This window comes from Bufo gargarizans, chromosome 4, assembly GCF_014858855.1.
Source record: "Bufo gargarizans isolate SCDJY-AF-19 chromosome 4, ASM1485885v1, whole genome shotgun sequence".
NCBI classification, from domain to species: domain Eukaryota; kingdom Metazoa; phylum Chordata; class Amphibia; order Anura; family Bufonidae; genus Bufo; species Bufo gargarizans.
Genome location: NC_058083.1, coordinates 225,557,356 through 225,580,402, shown reverse-complemented (window position 1 = coordinate 225,580,402; position 23,047 = coordinate 225,557,356). Strand labels below are relative to the sequence as shown.

Here is a 23,047-nt window from a genome sequence, read left to right as displayed (position 1 = left end):
CAGGGGTCTGACACCCCACCAAGCTCTGATGTCAGAACTACACAGCTCCATCCGTTGTATAGTGAACAGAGCTGGTAACTGCAGTGCTGTACCCATTCAGTTCAATGGGAGCGGTGCTGCAGAAAATGGCTCTGTCCACTACACAACGGATGCAGCTGTGTAGTTCCGGCACTGGAGCCGATTGGCGGAGCTACCGCCAATCAGATATTAATGACATATCCTGAGGGTAGGTCAGCAATATTCAAATCCTGGGGGAAAAAAACTTTAAACTGGATTTATTTTAATTTAATTAATTTGTTATAGTATCAAAATATAAATTACACAGAACTAATTCTAAACCCAAAATAAAATGATTAAATGTTCTTCTGTATTTACAGAAAAGATGACGCATAAAGGCTGTAAGACAAAACTGAAAGTAAAAAGGCACATAGCATTTTCGGTGATCATCACATCATATTTCTCTACAGCATCAGCCTGCAGTAAGGCATAGCACCATTGCGGGCAGTATTGCTTAAACGACAACACATCCTACCAAACAATAGTGTATTACATCACCTGTTATACCTCACCTGTTACATATAAAAATAAAAAAAAGGCGGAAATATTCAATTTTTATGAATAGGCAAAACAATATGTAAAACAGGATGCAAAGCACAAACAGGAAAAACACACATGCCTTTCTTGGATGGAGATGCTAGCACCACCGACTGTAAATTATCTCAAATGTAAAAAAGGGGATACCTTACCATCAACCACATGGGACCACATAGGGGGTGCCCTGTTAAAAACACTGCTTTGTAACAGTCGCCTACAAAAAGGTACAAATTATGTGATGCCACGTGGCTTTAAAGGAAGTAAAGTTGTTGGATTTCAATTGTCTGGTGCTGGACCCGTCATCCATTCCTGTGATATCATCCACAACTTCCTGTCTTGCAAGTGGTCCGTACAACCTGACTCTCTGGGGGAGATTTAACAAAACTGGCCCAAAAGAAAAGTGGCTTAGTTGACCATAGCAACCAGATTTTCTTTACGCCAGTTTGATAAATCTCCCTTCTTATGCCCTGTGTGTGATTCTAAATGCCCTGGTGAGCTGTATATAAAACCTATCTACATTTTTACCAAGATACAAACGTAACCTAGAGTAATGAAAGCTTTTACCATAAACCAAGTAGGAGAAAGTGGCCAAGGTCGAAGAACCCCTGTAATGTATACATAAGAAGATGAAAATAATATTGAACTAATGGTATAAAAGCACAAATGACAAAGTTTCAAACCTGAATGCATAATATATTCTGTGACCTGCATAGACATACAATGGCCACAGAGCAAAGCATGGTGGACAGACAAAGTCTTCTGATCACCAGAGTTCTTGGCTGACTATTCAACATGGGCAACAGTACCACTATCATCATGGCAGAGTTGGCCACTGGCACCTATGTGGCTAACATAAATGGCTCAATTTATAGGTAAGCATTTATGCTGGTAAAGAAAAGGGTTATGACATGGCCAACGTTAGGACACTAGAACATATTACATTTAAATTGCAACTGGGATGACTCACATTTCCCCATACTCTTACATTCATTCTTACATTGATTTCAATGTAGTCACAAATAAGGCAAGACATAGAAGGTGTTCAGTTCTGGAAAAAGATTTGGTATAATGTGCAACTGGAAAAGACTAATGGTCTGTTCAGGCTTTGATGCTGACCCATAGGCAACCAATTAAAGTTCCATATATCCAAGTGTTCACATAAACTTTCCTTCCAGTTTCTGTGCATAGCATGCCGGCCGTTATACCAGTTAAAATGAACAAGGGTGGCACGGTTTTCTTCAAGCTGAGCTTTGCTACTTGACCTTCTCCAGGAAACCTGTTACGTTTTTCAGGATCTGTGGCTTCATAAAACTCTGTGAGTAACCTAGAAATAATAAAAATTACATACTGATTCAGAAGATAGGTTCTTTTTATTACAGGAACTTCTAGCTTCTTCAGGTCAGCAGGCAAACAGTCTTTCCCCCTTTGAGCATTCTGACAAAATGTATGTCACAGGTGCATGAGATATGTATGGAGCTGGCTGAGGAGCTGAGCCCTCTCAATAACCAGCAGTACCAGCTGTTTTACAGACCTGACACCCATCTGCTCCAATATATGCCAGTGGAATACACCACATATAGATTCCTATGCTAAAAAAATAAATAAAAAGGTCACGATGCCTCTACAAAAAAGTATACAGCAAAAAAAGGTACAGTCAGGTCCATAAATATTGGGACATCAACACAATTCTAAAATGTTTTGGCTCTATACACCACCACAATAGATTTGAAATTAAAACAAACAAGATGTGCTTTAACTGCAGACTGTCAGCTTTAATTTGAGGGTATTTACATCCAAATCAGGTGAACGGTGTAGGAATTACAACAGCTTGCATATGTGCCTCCCACTTGTTAACCCCCTGTTTTTTCGTCACATATTGTACTTCATGACAGTGGTAAAATGAAGTTAAAAAAAAATCTTTTTTATTTATAAAAAAAATACACATTTTACCAAAAATTTGAAAAAAAAATTGCTAATTTCCAAGTTTCAATTTCTCTACTTCTATAATACACAGTAATACCTACAAACATAGTTATTACTTTACATTCCCCATATGTCTACTTCATGTTTGCATCATTTTGGGAATGATATTTTATATTTGGGGGATGTTACAAGGCTTAGAAGTTTGGAAACAAATCTCGAAATTTTTCAGAAATTTTCAAAAACCCAATTTTTAGGGACCAGTTCAGGTCTGAAGTCACTTTGTGAGGCTTATATAATAGAAACTGTCACGGATGATCCGCGAGAATATTGAACTGTCCTCCCAATATTATCAATGTTAGTCTCCCTTATTGAGCAGTAGGTCTATTAAACAGTAATTATTTCCCTAGGCCCCAGAATCTACAATTTGATTACTCAGAGCGTCTTCTTCTGTGTACCCAGAGAACAATAGTCCTTTTGTTCAAGTCAGTCAATAGATGCCCAGCAGATAACGCAATTACAGCTGGCTTCCTTAGGTTGACAAAAGAACTTCCCTTTCTGCAGAGATATCACAGCTAGGTGTGAAGACTACACCTGGGGGGAGCCATTTGGTGTCGCTGCCATAAGGGTCTGGTAAGATAGCTTGCTGCAGACAGGCCGGCACCAAGGTTTCCCAGATTGACACATGAATCTGAGATATGATTTTTACCTTTTTAAGAGAGACCCTGCATCTTACGGACGTAAAAATTACATCATCGTGTCACTCAGAATTCACTGGACGTTTACATAGGACAAACCTAACTAAGATGTGCCCAGGTAAAGTTATGGTGTTACCCCATCATAGAACCAGTTATAATAGTAATATTTGGTATCCCTGAACTCCATATTTTGTGGGGAATGTGAATATGTGCTTGTTACTGGTGTACATCGGAGACATCCCGCGATATGGCACATGCCATATTTCAGAACTGACATTCACCTCAGGAATACAGCCTGCCCCCAGCAGGCGGACTCTCAATTCCCCGCCTTGATTCTGGGACCCTTTATAACAAAGGCCTAGAATCTGCTAAAGAAGTTCTCCACTTTTAACAACACCTGGGCCTCAGCCAGAGAACCCGTGGGCTGTAGGCATATTACACTGGACAAAGGCTTCTTGGACTTTATCCCTGCAACGGACTATTTCACCAACGGACATCTTTTCTGTGGAAACTAAGTATTTTCTTTCTTTTCTCCCTTTTGTTTATTGGACTATACTTTCCTTGATTATTGTGGTATAATTACTGTGCATCGTGATAATTTGTATTGTATATAGATCTATAATAAATGACCTCCAAGTCATTTCTCTAGCCATATGCCTGTTTTCAAACACTGCAAAAACTTACCCTAGCCTCTCCGAAGAGAAAGCTACTCGGTTCTGTTATCTAGATAGTGGGTTCCTTGCTCCCATAAATTGCAAGGTGGTGGCAGTTAAACTACCCTGTGTGTGGTTCCGGTCTGGTCGCTCACACGCTTACTGGCGGTCAATCGGCGGTCCAATCCCTGCGCTTTCAGCCTATCGACTGTACGGACTCAAGTTAGACTGTCGGTGTGCTGAAAGTGGCCGGGAGGCCTGTTTGCGGATTGACCACTAGGGGCGCTGTGACGGTTTCGTGACGTATTGTGGCCGCGGCGGTCGCAGTTCGTCACAGAAACCACCCAAAAATGACCCCATTCTAGAAACTACACCCCTCAAGGTATTCAAAACTGATTTTACAAACTTTGTTAACCCTTTAGGTGTTCCACAAGAATTAATGGAAAATAGAGATATAATTTCAAAATTTCACTTTTTTGGCAGATTTTCCATTTTAATAAAAAAATTTCAGTTACAAAGCAAGGTTTAACAGCCGAAGAAAACTCATTATTTATGGCCCTGATTCTGTAGTTTACAGAAACACCCCATATGTGGTCGTAAACTGCTGTATGGGCACACGGCAGGGCGCAGAAGGAAAAGAAAGCCATACGGTTTTTGGAAGGCAGATTTTGCTGGACTGTTTTTTTGTTTTTTTTTTCCCCCACCATGTCCCATTTGAAGCCCCCCCTGATGCACCCCTAGAGTAGAAACCCCCAAAAAGTGACCCCATTTTAGAAACTACGGGATAGGGTGGAAGTTTTTTGGGTACTAGTTTAGGGTACAATGATTTTTGGTTGCTCTATATTATACTTTTTGTGAGGCAAGATAACAAGAAATAGCTGTTTTGGCACCGTTTTTATTTTTTGTTATTTACAACATTCATCTGACAGGTTAGATCATGTGGTATTTTTATAGACCAGGTTGTCACGGACGCGGCGATACCTAATATGTATACTTTTTTTTTTATTTATGTAGGTTTTACACAATGATTTCTTTTTTGAAGCAAAAAAAAATTAAAAATCATGTTTTAGGGTTTCCATAGTCTGAGAGCCATAATTATTTTTTTCAGTTTTTGGGCGATTACCTTGGGTAGGGTATGATTTTTGCGGGAGGAGATGACTGTTTTATTGGCACTATTTTGGGGTGCGTGTGACTTTTTGATCGCTTGCTATTACACTTTTTGTGATGTAAGGTGACAAAAAATTGTTTATTTATAGAGCCTGTCGATACGAACGCAGCGATACCTAATATGTATACTTTTTATTTATGTAAGTTTTAGTTGAAACAAAAAAAAAAAAAAATGATGTTTTAGTGTCTGCATATTCTGAGCCGTAGTTTTTTTATTTTTTGGGTGATTGTCTCAAGTAGGGGCTCATTTTTTGTGGGATGAGGTGACTGTTAGATTGGCACTATTTTGGTGGGCAAACTCCTTTTTGATCGCTTGCTGTTGTACTTTTTGTGATGTAAGGTGACAAAAAGATTTCTTTAGCACAGTTTTTATTTTTTATGGTGTTCATCTACTCATACAGATTCTGGGGCCTGTGAGATCCAGGGGGCTGGATCTCACAGGCTCGTCACCGGAAGGCAGCGCGATGCCTTCCTTGGACATCGCGCTGCCTTCCTTGCCATCGGGTCCCCCCCACAGCCGCATGGGGACCCGATGGCACCACCACCGCAACATTGAATTGCCGCAAACCGCAGGTTTTAGCCGAAGTGCCTGCTCAATGATTACACAGGGCATACAGGTACGCCCTGTGTCCTTAAGTACCAGGACATAAGGGCGTATCTGTACGCCCCATGTCCTGAAGAGGTTAAGGGACCAAAAGTAATGGGACAATTGGCTTCTCAGCTGTTCCATGGCTGGGTGTGTGTTATTCCCTCATTATCCCAATTACAATGAGCAGATAAAAGGTCCAGAGTTCATTTCAAGTGTGCTATTTGCATTTGGAATCTGTTGCTGTCAACTCTCAAGATGAGATCCAAAGAGCTGTCACCATCAGTGATGCAAGCCATCATTAGGCTGAAAAAAAACTAAAACAAACCCAGTAGAGAGATAGCAAAAACATTAGGCGTGGCCAAAACAACTGTTTGGAACATTCTTAAAAAGAAGGAACGCACCAGTGAGCTCAGCAACACCAAAAGACGCAGAAGAGCACGGAAAACAACAGTGGTGGATGACCGAATAATTCTTTCCCTGGTGAAGAAAACACCCTTCACAACAGTTGGCCAGATCAAGAACACTCTCCAGGAGGTAGGTGTATGTGTGTCAAAGTCAACAATCAAGTGAAGACTTCACCAGAGTGAATACAGAGGGTTCACCACAAGATGTTAACCATTGGTGAGCCTCAAAAACAGGAAGGCCAGATTAGAGTTTGCCAAATGACATCTAAAAAAGCCTTCACAGTTCTGGAACAACATCCTATGGACAGAGGAGACCAAGATCAACTTGTACCAGAGTGATGGGAAGAGTATGGAGAAGGAAAGGAACTGCTCATGATCCCAAGCATACCGCCTCATCAGTGAAGCATGGTGGTGGTAGTGTCATGGCGTGGGCATGTATGGCTGCCAATGGAACTGGTTCTCTTGTATTTATTGCTGATGTGACTGCTGACAAAAGCAGCAGGATGAATTCTGAAGTGTTTTGGGCAATATTATCTGCTCATATTCAGCCAAATGCTTTAGAACTCATTGGACGGCGCTTCACTGTGCAGATGGACAATGACCCAAAGCATACTGCAAAAGCAACCAAAGAGTTTTTTAGGGGAAAGATGTTGAATGTTATGCAATGGCCAAGTCAATCACGATCTGAATCCGATTGAGCATGCATTTCACTTGCTGAAGACAAAACTGAAGGGAAAATGCTCCAAGAACAAGCAGGAACTGAAGACAGTTGCAGTAGAGGCCTGGCAGAGCACCACCAGGGATGAAACCCAGCATCTGGTGATGTCTATGCATTCCAAACTTCAGGCTGTAATTGACTGCAAAGGATTTGCAACCAAGTATTAAAAAGTGAAAGTTTGATTTATGATTATTATTCTGTCCCATTACTTCTGGTCCCTTAACAAGTAGGAGGCACATATGCAAACTGTTGTAATTCCTACACCGTTCACCTGATTTGGATGTAAATACCCTCAAATTAAAAGCTGACAGTCTGCAGTTAAAGCACATCTTGTTAGTTTCATTTCAAATCTTTTGTGGTGGTGTATAAAGCTAAACATTTTAGAATTGGGTTGATGTCCCATCAATATTCAAAAAGGGTCCAAAAACAGAGCCTGGAAACTATAGGCCGGTAAGGTTAACATCTGTTGTGGGTAAACTGTTGGAAGGTTTTCTGAGAGACGCTATCATAGAGCATCTCAACGGAAATAAGCAAATAACGCCATATCAGCTTGGCTTCATGCCAAACTAATTTCATCAGTTTCTATGAGGAGGTAAGTTCTAGACTTGACAGCGGCGAACCAATGGATGAGGTGTATCTGGACTTCTCCAAAGCATTTGACACTGTACCACATAAAAAGTTAGTATATAAAATGAGAATGCTCGGACTGGGAGAAAACGTCTGTATGTGGGTAAGCAACTGGCTCAATGATAGAAACAGAGGGTGGTTATTAACGGTACATACTCAGATTGGGTCACTGTCACTAGTGGGGTACCTCAGGGGTCAGTATTGGGCCCTATTCTCTTCAATATATTTATTAATGATCTTTTAGAAGGCTTGCATAGTAAAGTATCAATTTTCGCAGATGACACTAAACTGTGTAAAGTAATTAACACTGAAGAAGACAGTATACTACTACTACAGAGGGATCATAAGAGCAGTGAGACTATGGAACTCTCTGCCTGAGGAGGTGGTGATGGTGAGTACAATAAAGGAATTCAAGAGGGGCCTGGATGTATTTCTGGAGTGTAATAATATTACAGGCTATAGCTACTAGAGAGGGGTCGTTGATCCAGGGAGTTATTCTGATTGGAGTCGGGAAGGAATTTTTTATTCCCCTAAAGTGGGGAAAATTGGCTTCTACCTCACAGTTTTTTTTTTGCCTTCCTCTAGATCAACTTGCAGAATGACAGGCCGAACTGGATGGACAAATGTCTTATTTCGGCTTTATGTACTATGTTACTATGGAAACGTACATTTACAGGATGCACGTGATCGGTGGAAATCGGACTCCCAGCACCCCAAACAGCTGTTTGAAGAGGTGCCGTGGCCTCCTCACAGCTTACCAAGTACAGCGCCATCCACTGGATAGTGGCTGTACTTGGTATAGCAGCCCAGTCCCATTCAAACAGCATGGGTGCTGGAGTCAGACCCCCTCACCCAATCAGATACTGACTACCTCTATCCTAAGGACAGATCATCAATATAGACCACCAGGAAGACCCCATTAACTGTCATTTGCATAAATGGTCTAATTTGCTAAAATAATTTGGATTATTAATGATAACCTGTCTACATACCTATCTTTAATTTCAAAGCGCTCATGAAGCCATCTCCTGGTGAAGGACTGATCTTTCGGAATATCTTTAATGTCAATGCGCTCCACATTTATATGAATTCTTGGGCATTCCTTACACAGAAATTCTGGAAACATAAGGAAAATATATGAGACGGTTTGTGAGAACAATGAAATCTGCTTATTGCTGCATTTATGCATGTCTGTCACTTTACCCTTATGGTCACATAAATGCAGCCATCTAAAGGAGGCCATAAGAACAGAATTATACACTTGTTCCATGAGCAGAACTGAGATGTCTCAAAGCAAAATAAGAAATTACAAGTGAAAGGGTTTATTCTCATCTATCAACAACGTAAATGATGAATTCAAAACAAATCCTTTGTGTCTAGGGGTCCTCATTCACAGTCCAGTGTAGACCCTCCAGTATAAATACAATGGTTTGGGGTAATACAGTTCACAGAAAAGGTGCTAATGTATTGGTATGCATGAAAACGTGTATTTTCCATTATACCATGCAGCTAATGCGAGATAATTCTTCAGTTTACAGAGGCCTACAGGATCAGCTTCTCTTTGAAAAATGATCACTCTCGAGACAAAAAATAAAAACTTTGTGACATAAAACGTATGTGTGCCGTTCTCATCTTCCTGCAGACCTATTACTGGAACAAGTTATTAATTGCATTCTATAAATCAGAGGAAGATGCAGCGATTTCCAAGCTGAAGTTTCATAAATGTCCCCCAATATGTGTTCCAATGTAAGAAAAAAAAACAAAAAAAAAAACACGTCTGCCTTATTTAACTATGGCTCCTTCAAGCAACTACCATCTGGCAAAGGGTCCCTCTAACTATTTGTGTGCCATGAGTTTCGAAGATCCCTTCTGGCAATCACATTCCAAGTTTTGTGTCATGTATACAAAAGTAAACCTATAGCTCTACAACGTGGAACAGCGGTCATACTGGTTACAATTATATAAACCATTCCAAATGTTATCAATAAAATGTGATAAGAAATATTTAAGGCATTACTCCAACTTTTTTTTGCATCCACACTTGAGAATGTGCTGCTCTGAACCATTTCTTTACATTTCACTGACATATTTAATCCTACTCAAGTTCTTATCATAAACATTTTCTTAATCCACTGCGGCAGAACAAATGGCCGCCTTATCATCTATTTATAATGTATAGGACAAGTTCATGCACAATTTGTCTCAACTACATCACAATGTTCTAGAAGAACAAAAGTTACTATAAGATAAGAACCTATGGGCCAGACAAGAGGCCTATAGTAATTACTGAAAAACCCACAGTGGTCAGAAAATACTGTATGCATGTAAAGTAATATTTGTTGAGAGCACAAAGTGATACTGTACGTACACTACTGGAAAATAAATGCGATTGAGCCGAGACTGACCAAGTATAAAACGCTAGTGGTGCTTGATCAACGCACACAACCTGAGAGCCCCCTACTGCCATCATGCATGTGTCTTAAAGGGGTTGTCTAAGATTAGGAAATAAGGTTTATATTTTGTTTGTCCATGGACTAGGTCCAGCATTGCAGCAAATCTAAACTGAAGGTAGCTGAGCTGCAATAATAAACATAGCCCAAAACAAGCATGGTGCCGTTTAAGAATAAGTAAAAGCCAACCCTTTTTCTAACCCTGGACAATCCCTATACATAAAAATGCAATACTAATATATATATATATATATATATATATATATACACACACATACACACACATATACACACACACACAATATCCACTGCAACATTATGATTGACTATTAGACCATGTTCTATGTAAGGGCAGCATATCACAGGTCTGCTTTCTTAGGCTGCTGGGTTCAAGTCACGTTTTTCCCATCTATTTAACTTGTACAAAAAACGCATATATACATTAAACCACAGATTTAGATTAAAAAAAAAAAAAAGTATACTGTGCAGGATACAAGAACGTGGTTTACTGAGTTTTTTCTAACGTAAACGTCGAAAGGAGGCATAAACTCACCCTTAGGGCTGTTTCACACGAGCGGATGCCGTGCGTGACATCCGCTGCGTGAATGATAGCCAAGACCCGATGCGGACAGCAGAAGCACGGAGCATTATCAGCCTCTCTGTGATCTCTTTACTACAAAATCAGAGTGAGATAAAAAGTTTTCCCTGTGATTTTGTAGTAAAGAGATCACAAAGAGGCACGGAACATTATCAATCATGTTACTGCTCCGTGTCTCTGCTGTCCGCATCGGGTCTTGGCTGTCATTCACGCAGCGGATGCCACGCACGGCATCCGCTCGTGTGAAACAGCCCTTAGAAGTTCAAACAGCATAACTAATACTGTAACAGAGGCTAACAAAGAATATAGTGGACTTAGTTAACATGGTTATAACAGAAAATAACAGAATTTGTAAGATGGAATTCAAAACAGAAACCTTTAGAGGCAAAGGTTTTACTCTTAAAGGGGTTATCAAATTGTGCCGGGCCCCTCACAGGTAATATACTTACCCCCTTCCGGCTCCACTCCTGGTCCCAGGTGCAAAGGAGAGTGTTTGAATGCCAGGTAAAGGCTAAAGGTTACCTGGCATCTAAACATTCTTTTGCACCTGGTAGCCTCCAGCACATGGTCTGATATGGGTGTGGCTTACAGTCTGGCTTTATTCACATTGCATTAGTTGTCCTGCTATGCGGTTGTGTGGAAGCTGAGCTGTGAGCTGGATTTCATCACCTTCAGACCGTGTTCACACCATAGTTAGCATAGTGGTAGGACCCTTGCCATGCTGAGAGACCGTGACGTGGTGCATGATGGGCTCCGATGTGTTCCTGACAGGAATATATTGGCAAAAGTCTCAGCTTTTAATATCTGCTTGTATGGCTAGCTAGTATAGTCAGTGGCATATCCGTTTGGTGAATTTTTTTCTGTGATTTATACAATTATATTTTCATCCGCACAATGCTCTGTTTTGTGTAGGATGCCTTTGTGGTGCATGTGGACCGCACCGGCATCCTCCATTGTACGCATTTTTTGCTGGCGATGGTCGTTTGCTTCGGGCCACATGCGGTGGGACTGCTCCCCAATGAAAAACACGCTAGAGTGTTTGGGGTTTGAGCAGTTCCCCCATATTTGCCACTATATTTCTGTGAAAGATTTATACTTCTCTGAATCCATTGATTTGGCTCCAAAACACTGATGAAATCTGCAGTGTGTAAACAAGGCCACAGGATTCCTTTCAGGGCAGATCTAGGGTTAGAATTTCACACAACGCCCAGTGTACAGAACATAAATTACCGCACCACAAAAGCCATTAAGAGACTACTGAATTTACAGTTAAGTTCAACTTTCTTTCTAGGAAAACCTTTTCGAAAATCTAAATTAGTCAGACTTTTCCTGATAAGCAAAATAAACACATTTGCTTGAAGTGAATGACAGAACTAAAATCCATATGTGAAGAAGTCCTCTCAGTCATAGGCCCGCTCATCAGAAAACTCTTGTTCTGTGTGTCTACCTGTGATGCTGGTTGTCTGCTTTTTACCGACACCCAACGAGTGACACCATAACAGATCACATGGTCATATATGACAGGCGATGCAGGCAAGGAGCTCAGTGTGAAGGGTGTCATCCAGAAGATCATCCAGCCATCCTCCTGAGGACAACACTACAGCATGCTGACTGAACCCAAAGTAAAAAGAATGTGGATATCAAAGCACACAGAGAAAGGAAGCCAAGAATTAGAATTGTGTCCTTTCCCACAACTTAATACTGCTATTCAGGATGAAGCAGCAGTAAATATGTAACACAGGAAGTTTTCTAATAAACATGTGTGCGTAGAAAATCAGAAGGAAAAAAAAAAAAATGTTACTAAAAACATCAGACTATTACATAACAAATGGGAAGAGGATAACCCGCCCATAGTTCTCATAGATACAAATGGTGAGCTTCGTTCAAAAAAACTAGGCAAAGAATATGGTAGATGAGAACCCAGGTGTCACAATGGCTCTCTAACGTTTCTGCACTTCAAAGCTGGTCCTACATGTTTGATCTACCCAGACCGAACCTGCCAATTTTCGGCAGGTTTAGACAAGCATCTAATGTGGATGAGGCCTCCCGACTTTACCACAATGGCTGATGTTGGGGAAAATGAGGATCAGTCACATTCGATTTCAGCATCCGACTCCCTTTGTTCTCTGGGGCAGAAGTGTCCGGCAAGCAGCATTCAGCTGTGAATATGGAGTCTCTGATCATTTGGAATCCATTGTGTCTGATCAAATTACGCTGACCTGTGTATAATATGAATACGAGTCTGGCATGTTTGTTTGAGACCTTGTCCATTTCGGTCTGATGGAATGAAGAAACTGGTCTGGAAAACTTTGTCCATTTTATCTGATAGAATGAACCAAGACATGCCTGAAACGTGTACAAAGTATTAGCCCACTTATTTGACCTGAAAATGAAATGTTTTTGCAAGAGAGTGAACTATTGTTTGCCAAGGTTATCTTGGGATTCGGATTTATTGCGGATCTGGGAATTGGTTCATAACATAAGAACAAGATATACACAGTGACCATTATGGATTGCATAAGCTGCCTACATTTAATAGGGGGTGAAGCTCTTTATTCAACTGGTATAAAAGTTGGGACTCTTTCCCAAAGCATTTGGAGTTCACCTATGAGGGGGCGTCCACTGCGTAGGAAAACTGTTTTCCTAATCCAGTCTCTGACACAGGCTCCCCAGTTGTCAGAGGATGTTAACTCAATTGGTGATGCAAGTACATTTATTTTGGATGTAGTCAGGATGAAGTGTAATTAGGAATGTGTTTTTTTGTTTTTTTTAATCTAACCCTTATTCTTCGTAAGTTTTCTATTCTTTGTATTTACCTAATTTGCAAAAAAATAATAATAAATAAATACATATTTGCCCAATTATCACTATTACCTTAATAACTTTACTTATATATTTTACTCTTAAAGGGGTTATCTAATTTTTTAAACAGCCCCCCCATGTGCCAGGCCCCTCACAGGTAATATACTTACCCCCCTTCCGGCTCCACTCCTGGTCCCAGCACGGCCGCTGCTGCCTCTCCATGTACATCTGCTGTCGGGGGCAACCAATGGGACGCAGGGACGGGGACATTCCTCCCTAGCGTCACCTGTTCTAAAGTTGTGAATATAGTGACGATATTACGATTTTTGGGACAATTTGTCTAAAACCCCCTTTACCTCATGTGTATGGCTAGCTTCAAAGCCCTGTTCACACATTTAGGACTTGATAAGGATTTAGGCACAGATTCCGCACCTAAATCCTCATCACTACAATATCCAAAGTTTTTTGGAGTATTTTATACCGCATTCCTGTAAACACATTCATTCTTCTTGTTGATTTCATATGGAGCAATAGTCATCTATTAGCCAGGATTAGTATATCTGCCCAGATGTGTACAATGTTTGCCCAAGAAAGCTGCAATATCTTTTTACACCAACTGTCATCAGTTGCAAGGAGGAAAAAAAATAAAAAAATAAATACAAACAATACCACCACCACAAGACTAAGGGCTTTGTTCACATTTGCCCCAGGGAAGCCAGTGAGAGATCCATCAACCAACCCCTATAATGACCCCCCCAAATGTCTGGGCCCCACATATAGATAATCTTTACCCCGCTCCCGATGCCCGCTGCTGCATCTCCCCGTTGTGCGGGTCAAAACATCACAGGTGACGCTAGGGAGGCTCGTCCCTGTCATGGCCTGCTCCCCTCTGTCGCCAGATGCAGAAGCGACCGTGGGGGCATCAGAAGCAACGTGGGTGCCAGGGAGCGGGGAAAGTATAATCTATATGAGGAGCTGGGGCAATCGGGAGGGGGTCATTATAGGTGTTGGATAAGGTCCCTCATTTTATCAGACAGCTGTGTACCTGACTCTATCCTGCATTTTTTATGGATTTTGGAACAGAGGCTCCATACAAAGCTTCCAGCAAAGATGTGAACGAAGCCTAAACGGCTGCTATTTTATGAAATGTGCACATTACCATTAAACCAGTTGTCTGCAGTGAAACACATTCTGGACTTTTTGTTTCTATAAAGAGGAAAAACCTGAACATGGTTAAAAGATGCTCAATATTAACACTTAAAATTTTTTCGGGTTGCATGTGGACCCATTCATTTATATGGGGCCACAGAAAGTGGACACCACACGGTCGTCATCTGTGTGCTATCCGCATCTGTGTGGCTGTGCCACAAATTACAGAACATGTCCTATTCTCGTCCGTTTTTTTTTGTGTGCAGGATGTACACGGATCGCATCCGTATTTTGTGAATCCACGATTTGTAGAGTCGTGTGAATGCTCTCTAATGGCGATAACACCTAACTAACCTCACACAGTGAACTACTTTCACCAATGAAGCACAAAGTGATGCATCTCTCTCAGAAACAGGGTACAGGATTGTGGGGCCACTTAAACCATTAGCACTTAACATTTTGTACACTGTATTGATGCAGATGGCTGCACTGCACAGTAGCGTTTTTTTCCTAATATATATATAAAAAAAATATATATGTATTCCCAGGCAAAGCAGATGGGAGGACTTTAGACTTTTGTCAGCAAATTTAGAGTGTGTGCTGACACGGCTGCTTTATAGTCCGTACCTACAAGTGTTAATTACCGCAAATAGAGACATATCTGCAGCTTTAAATGTCACTGCCTCAACAGGTAAACTACAATGAAAAAAAAATATGCGTTTATTAGCGGAAATTAAAGACAACGCAATGTGTGATACATTGTACAGTATTCTACACAAGAGCCGATTTCATCAGACGTATTCAGTGTAGAGTTATCTACTGCCAGGAAAATAAACGGATTTCAAGAACTAATCTTTTCTTAGCTACAGTATAAGTCAAGATATGAAATACTTGTCAACATAACCATAAACTTAATCCCGATTCCAAACAAAATGGAAGAACTGGCAGAGAAACGCGTTCTGGACTTTCTTTTTGTAACGAGGAGCAACCTGAATATGGTTAGGAGATGCTATATATTTACACAGCACTTTAATGGAGCTAATAACTCAATGGAAATTAACGTCAGGCAGTGAACTGCTCCTTCTGGAGGACACTTGGCACTGAAGCCCACAGTGATGTATCTTATTTAGAAGACGACGCTTCACTAAAGGATTTACAGCCGATTACACAAAGCAGAACTTTTCTGTGAGAAGCTTATGATCCTTCTAAAGAATGTAAAGCAGAAATAAAATACGCCACCATAAATCTATACAGTACAGCTAAATGTCTACCCAACCCTTCCAGTGCATTACAAGATGCGTAGTACGCTACGGGCAAAAGTAACTTTGAAGGGGTGAAAAACAGGGTTTTCTTTCATTGAGAAAATGGGTGATTGATACGAACGATCATTGGAAGATCAGACAATTGAAGATGATGCTCATCAGAGATCAGATGATCACACCAGTCCTGCTTCCCCCAGCAAAACCGGCTGTTTGCTAGAAGTTGCAGCCAGTTCGGCACTTCCCCTGCAGCAGGGGAAACACAAGGTAGTATTACTTGGTGGCCATTCAGAGCAATGGCAGGCCATGTAATACAAGAATGACTGATGTCTACCAAAACAGGAGTTGCTCGTAGAGAGTGGATTTCCATCCTGAGGTGGGGACCCCCTCTATGACGACCATATGCCTAGGACACAAACAGGTACTGTCTTAATACATGGCTGGGGGACATGGATGATGATGACCAGTGCAATCAGCCCCATGCAATTGCCATTTGCCATCATCCATGTACCCCAGCCAGCGCCATCAGCTCCATGCCATTGCCATATCATCCATGTCCCACAGCCAGCGCCATCGCCATATCATCTATGTCTCCCAGCTAGCGCCATTAGCCCCATGCCATAGCCATCCAGCCCCTTAGTAGATTCGGGCCCCTGCTAACATACCTACCTTTCCTGCAGGTTGCGCAGCTGGCTGATGGAGTCCGCAGGAGACTGACCATGTCTTCTTCCCAGCATGCACTGGGACGGACCTGACGTCACACGCAGCGTCAGCCAACGCGCTGACTATGTGTGCATGCAAGGCCCTGGCCAGTGCAGAGTCAGGAGGCCATGGAGCGGTACGCGAGAAGCTTCTTCAATTCACTACCACTCCGTGGTCATCTATTGCGATATAACTTATAATACTATGTACTTATAATTTAGGACGATAATATCGTATATCGTTTATATCGCCCACCCCTAGGGTGTGCTCTGAACAGCACATTAGCATATATATAAAAAAAAAAAAAAAAACATCATGAACAAACTACTTTTTCTACTAAGTGCTACTATGGATTTACAATAGACCATTCAAGCCCTATCAGCCACCATGAATGGTGCGATATGCAAAATCCTGCTGACAGACTCCCCGTAGGGCTCTTCCGCCATATTACGCACTGTACAGGATGCATGCACATGGCTTACACTTTATTAGCTCTGGCATTTTTGATGCTTTTCCTTCTTATAACCTGTTCAAAAAGGGAGAATCACCTGCAACATTAGATGTAAACCTCACTCAGATTATGTACAGACTGATGAACGGCGCGTGGAAATGGAAGCCTCTACACAGATCATATTCTTCAAGTTCCCCTATGTCAATGCTGCAATAACCCAATGGGACATCTCAGCTCCACATATTAATTTACCTGTCATGGAAGGTGCTTCTATCCTTTGGCCACTCTGGTTGGTACTCTTTTCATATGCAACTGTCACATCATATACAGCATCCAAGTAGTCCTGCATGGTCTCAATCGCTATGTGAGCTGCTTTAACACGAGGCGTTAGCACATGTTTAAGAACTGGAAGTCCTAGGAAGACACATTGCACTAATCAATTAGTTATGGAAATGGCATAGTAAATATCATTTTTTTTTTTAATATAAGTTGTGGGCAAACAAACAAAAATAAAATCACAAGAAAAAGCCACTATTTTGTTCCCTCTCTTGCCATTTGCTGTAATGCCATATACATACATGGAGGCAATTGCGGACAAGAATAGGCATATTCTATTAGTGCGGAACGCACATTGCCGCTGTCAGTGTTTTGCGTCTGAATGGAGCCTTAGAGGATTCAAGGGCTATAAACATCTGGCCATCTATGTTATCTTATCTACAGGATATGCCATAAATGCCAAATTAGTGCAGGTTGCAGACTTGTCTCAATAAGTGGCCACATCTTGAGAGGGCTGCCTCTCTCCATACACTTCTATGGGTGTGCTTACGTGCCTGTAATTCTCATTGAAGTGAATGGAGAGAGACACACACATGTGTGGCCACTTCTAAATTCAAGGCGGTAGTGAGATAGGACCCGCTATGGGAAACCATCGTACGTTAATGGCATATTCTATGGATAGATTGGAATAAACCTGTGAAGGACTTGTCAACTCCTTTGCCATTGATGGTCTGTCCCCAGGATAGGTCACCAATTGACATCTGTACCCATCAGCTGTTTCAGAGTAGCTCTGGTGCCAGAACTACACATCTCTGTCTACTATGTAGTGGACAGAGTCGGATACTGCAGCACGACTCCCATTGAAATGAATTGGAGCAGCTCCACATTTACAATCTACACAATGGACTGACCTGTGTAGTGCCGGCACAGGTGCAGGGAGTCGGGCCCCCGACGATCATATATTGACGCCCTATCCTGAGGATCAATCATAAAGGAGTGGACAGCCCTTTTAGGTAAAATCATTTAATTCCACCTTTAGAAGTAGGCCAGAAGAGATGACTATTCCCCTTTAGTAACCATCACATATAGAGATGACAGTATACAGATGTGGGAATGGAGCCCTCATATGCTTACTGCACCTAGATATGAAATCAGTAATATTAAACAGACCTAGACATGTTTTTGTGTTAGATGATGACTTGGTTACTAATTTATTACTGTCACTTGAAGGTTAGTTGAGGACAAGTTTGTTTCCCTCCTAGTGAACATGAGGCTGTACGATGAATGCACAGACTGGGGTGGATTATAACGTACTTTCTGACTGCGCATCACTTTGCATGTGTGCCTCCCAGAGAACACTTATTAATGGTTTATTTTCTAGCACAACATCCTGCAGAGATCTGTTGTGACTCCGATATCCTGTTTTAAATAGCCATTCCATGTTCCTAAATATAAAAGGCTTTAGTGCAGAAGTATACCAGGCACTGACAATAGTTCTGAGAATGCTTGTGTTCTTCAGCCAAACTGAGTTCTGGACCAACACAAACGTGCTTGAAATGAGATGGTCTTTGGCCACAGAGCCAGGACAGGCTCTCAGCACGTATATGGTGAGTGTACAAAGAACACGGCTGGTGTTCGACATGGTTTACTCAAAAGAGACATTTGTGATGAAACGTTCAGTAGCTTCACCTACGGCTCTGTTTTGGGGCTTTCTAAGTTAGTTTACTGCAGCATGATGTGAAGAACTGCTCGCTACCTGTTAGGATGTGTTCATAAATGGCAGATTTGCTGCAGAAGTTTCTATGACCGTCTTATTCAGCTGACTGAATTACAGAAACCCAAGCACATGCTGCAGAAACAACCACATGTATGGAACAGATTTGTAGACAGACATTTGGCCACATGTGAACATAGCCTTACTGGAGTGTAAAAGCTTATGGGCACCTCTGGGGGCATTTTATTATTGCGTTCTACTCATTTCTGTCTAAAAATAAAATTCAATTGGTCTTTAAAATGCCTAGCAGTTCTTGTACTACAGGGGTTACCCGAGAGTGTATCTGCAGACTGACAGTTTCTCTTTACATGGAGTCCCGTCCTCCAGGAGAGCTGCTTGCCCAGTGTTTAGCCCTGCCTTAGCATAAATACCCCTGCAGGCGATGGTGCAATTAATAAATATAAATAAAACCTAAGTAGATTAGCAGCAATGCATTCCTAAGCTGTATTCCAAATATATAATGAAAGACTCAATGGCAGTACCTGACAGCCCATAATAGTATAGCTAATTTCTATAACTAAAAGGCCAAGTTAGGAGGGCTACTAATTGTACTAAGTAGGAACCCAGCGGCACCGCAGCACCCGCGGCGGGGAGCCCCCAGTGCCCACCACGCGCCCCGGAACGGAGCCCGGGGAGGCGAAGGGCAGCACAGCCCCACGGGAAACCCACCCAGGATTCCCCCCTCCTTTTCCCGGCGCTGCTGCTAGACCAATCCAACCAATGAATGTCACCAGAGGGCCTGTTCTTAAAAGGTGCCTACACTGTTTTCAAAAAGGACCAACAGCTTATATCCACATATCACTGCTCACCAGCTATATCCTCTTAGATCTTTAGCCTATTAATTAAAGGGGTTATCCCACTTTGAGTTTTTAAACTTACCTGCTGCCACCGCGCGTTCACTTCCTGGATTCTGGCTGGGGGCGGGCTTCATCTTGATTGAAGTCTTCTCCCGGCCGTGCCGCGTGCTGGACTGAACGCGCACGCCGCCGCGCATGCACAATGGTGACTTATTTCTGCCCAGTATAGTACAGAGCCGGCATGTGTGTTCGCAGCTCTGTACTATTCTGGCCGGGAAGAAGTCGACTTCGCGCAAGCGCGGCAGCGTGCGCGTTCAGAACAGCAAGCGGCCCGGCCGGGAGAAAAGAAGGAGTCTTCTGGGCAAGCGCAGCCGGGATTTTGGAGAAGAGCGGTGGTCGTAACCAGGGGAGACTGAGTCACAACAATAAGGTAAGTTGGGATGAATTTTATCCTAATCGGTGGGAATTTGTTAATAAAGTATATTTATAAAAATGATCACTGTCAAATCATTAACAGATTTAACAGTGATCATTATGATGGGATAACCCCTTTAAGGACTTCCATTCTGGGAAGGTAGTGTTTTTTTCAGATCCCCAATTTTTCGCTATAAGTGCTTTTGCTGCCATAAAATACTTTAAGCAGATCTTTCTGGCTTGAGCAGGTAGATCCGTAGTTGAAAAGGAATTGCTTAAGTTCGGTTCCATTCTGATGTTATGGACTTTTCCCAATTCTATGTAGATCCGGCGCCAGAGGCCCTGGATCCCCAAACAGTGCCACAGTAAATGTGTAGATCCGGCCCCCTCTCTACCGCACTTCCAGCATCTACCATCTGTTTTTTTCCCTATTTTCGCTAGGCGGGTTGGAGACTAAGATGATGGACAATTTTAAATTGGATAAGTCTTTACCTATATGAACTTGATGCTAATTTAATGTTCTTATATATCATTCCCCAATTCAGATTATTCTCTTCCCCCAGTTCATGTGCGTAGACAATCCATTTGTTTCTATGGGAGTTCTGGAGATAGCAGTGTCCAGCACTTTAAACTCGATTCCGCCCGAATCACCGCCGGACCCCATTATAGCCATTGGGGATCCAGTGATAAAGTGTAGAATCTGGCAATGCTGGATCCAGCTAAATACTGCGGGCTGCTCTCAGATCAGCCTGCTGCAAGATGTGAATGTACCCTAAAAGATTGTTTAATCATGTTCAAAGGAAAAGGTTTTTATCAATGTCTATACTGAAGATATTAACAAGATAGTGTTGTGGGAATTTTATTATGCGGACATTTTACTTTAGGATGTGTGTGAGTTTTTATAGATTGTCATCTGTCTCCCTGTGTCGGATTTAGCCAGAGAGCACTCTAGCAGAGGGTACTTTGGCTGAATCGGGACCAGTGGTAAAACAGTTAGTATGAGAACCAGTAGACAGTATTGAATAAGGTCCATGCTGACAGTGATGAGGGGTGGGCGGCCACCTGGCTGGTCGGGTAATGGGCATGACTCATCCTTCCTTATACAGGGATGGGGTGTGTCCATTGTTTGCCCAGCCACATTGGCTGCCCCTCCCTGTCCTTTGATATGTCATCACTTCCTGTATCCTTGTCTTGGGCCAGCCCCTTTTACACCTTTTGTTAGTAAATAAAGGCAGACTGGGCAAGGAGGAAGGGGAGTGCTCAGCAAGAATTCAATCAAGATGGTAGCACCTGGGTCTGTCTCTAACTGCGGCTGATGGAGAATGGATTTACCTTTTTCCTTACACAAACTTTGATGCGAGCTTATTGCAACTATTAATATTTCTACAACAATAGCATCAAAGTCCCTGCAGACTGTAGATTCAGAGGTGCCCTATTACATCAAGCGACTTCAGATCATTGTAGTAGAGAGCTCACCACCATGTTAGTGAAACCATCCTGACATGACTTTATGTTGTTAGCTAGCTGGGGGTAGTTTTTAGAAGATGGATAAACTGTAGCCATAAAAGACAAGTGAATAATCAGCAACTGGCATTAGTGCCAAGAACCAGCGCCACTGCCCTATGTATGCAATTCCTGATACTTTCCAGGTGAGGTTCAATATTCACAAGCAACTGATGTCATTAGATGAATTTCACTTCTTGTGCTCTTTCACAATTGTACCTTCTTTCATAGCAAATGCTTGACTATCAGCAATAACCTTGGGTATATCAGGATTGTACCGCGTTCCTTCCGGGAAAATCACAAGGTACATCTGTAAAATAGAAAATATAAGTCATTGCTGTACTTAATGTCATTGCCAGAAGGGCAGACAGTACAATTTTACAAAGTTTACATATTGATGAATACACATAGCCCAATAGTCACACTTCTCAAAATGACATGGTCTTGTGAGGAATATGGATTAATATTTACTGTCAGCCATGTCCTCACACCCCCATTTGCTGACAGATAGCAGGGGTAGTGAACTCCACAGGAGGGCCCTGCTTCAAAGCCCCAGCCCTAATTGTCCTCTGATGCACCTCTTGGCATGTTCAGTGTACATGCAAAATAAGTTTCCACCCCCCCCCCCCCCAGGAAGAAAGCCCCCAGGGGGTCCAGGCTTCAAGGGGAAAGTCACACCTCAGTCCTCAGTCCACCAGTTTGTAGCCAAGCTGAATCTTGCAGGAAACCCCCCAGCATGGGGTATCCGCCCTTGCCCAGGATCAATGAGACCTCCCAGACATGTTGGCACCTACCTTTCATAAGGAATTATGAATCGCCGGGCCATCGCAGGCGCAAACCGGATACATATTTGTGTCCCGGTGGCCACGAGGTACGTTCCCATGGTCTTTGTTTACTGGGACAAGGTCAGGGTAGGGAGATATCCATATCTCCCCATAGAAACCACATAACGGTACCAGGTTTGGGCTCTACTTGTAGCCGGAACCCAGGCAGGTCTATTGGTCCCAGAACCATCTCCCTGTGACCCTCTGGTCTGGAGCTATGAACCCTAAATGGTTTTGTGGGTCATTTGCTGCCAGCCCAGAAGAGGGGGAGTGGACCCCTCCCTGAGGCCGGGAGGGGAGGGGGTGGCTACAGGTTAAAAGTCTGGTACCAGCAAGTAGGCGAGTCTTTCTCTGAAGAGGGGTCACATCCTACAAATGTGTTTAGAGGGACCCAGGAAATAGCTGAGATCACGGCCCTTCATGTGGACTCCAGCAAAGAACATCTCAAAGGAACGTTTATCTGACTTACACTGCTTAAACCTGTTGTAACCATATAACCTGTATCTGTAACCTCAGACCACTATATACACTCACCTAAAGAATTATTAGGAACACCTGTTCTATTTCTCATTAATGCAATTATCTAGTCAACCATTCACATGGCAGTTGCTTCAATGCATGTAGCGTTGTGGTCCTGGTCAAGACAATCTCCTGAACTCCAAACTGAATGTCAGAATG

The 23,047-nt window shown here is 42.3% G+C and overlaps 1 protein-coding gene across 1 annotated transcript in view; it reads right to left on the bottom strand.

Annotated features, from left to right (window-relative positions):
• Positions 1-260: 260 nt before the first annotated feature.
• AGPAT5 (1-acylglycerol-3-phosphate O-acyltransferase 5) overlaps positions 261-23,047 on the bottom strand; it is a 59,401-nt gene continuing 36,614 nt past the window's right edge. Inside the window, exons 5-8 of the mRNA XM_044289488.1 lie at positions 21,765-21,855; positions 17,034-17,195; positions 8,363-8,486; positions 261-1,918 (exon numbers count right to left, since the gene is read on the bottom strand). Coding sequence (XP_044145423.1) covers positions 1,693-1,918; positions 8,363-8,486; positions 17,034-17,195; positions 21,765-21,855 — 603 coding nt within the window. The 3' untranslated portion in view covers positions 261-1,692. The remainder of the gene's footprint in view (positions 1,919-8,362; positions 8,487-17,033; positions 17,196-21,764; positions 21,856-23,047) is intronic.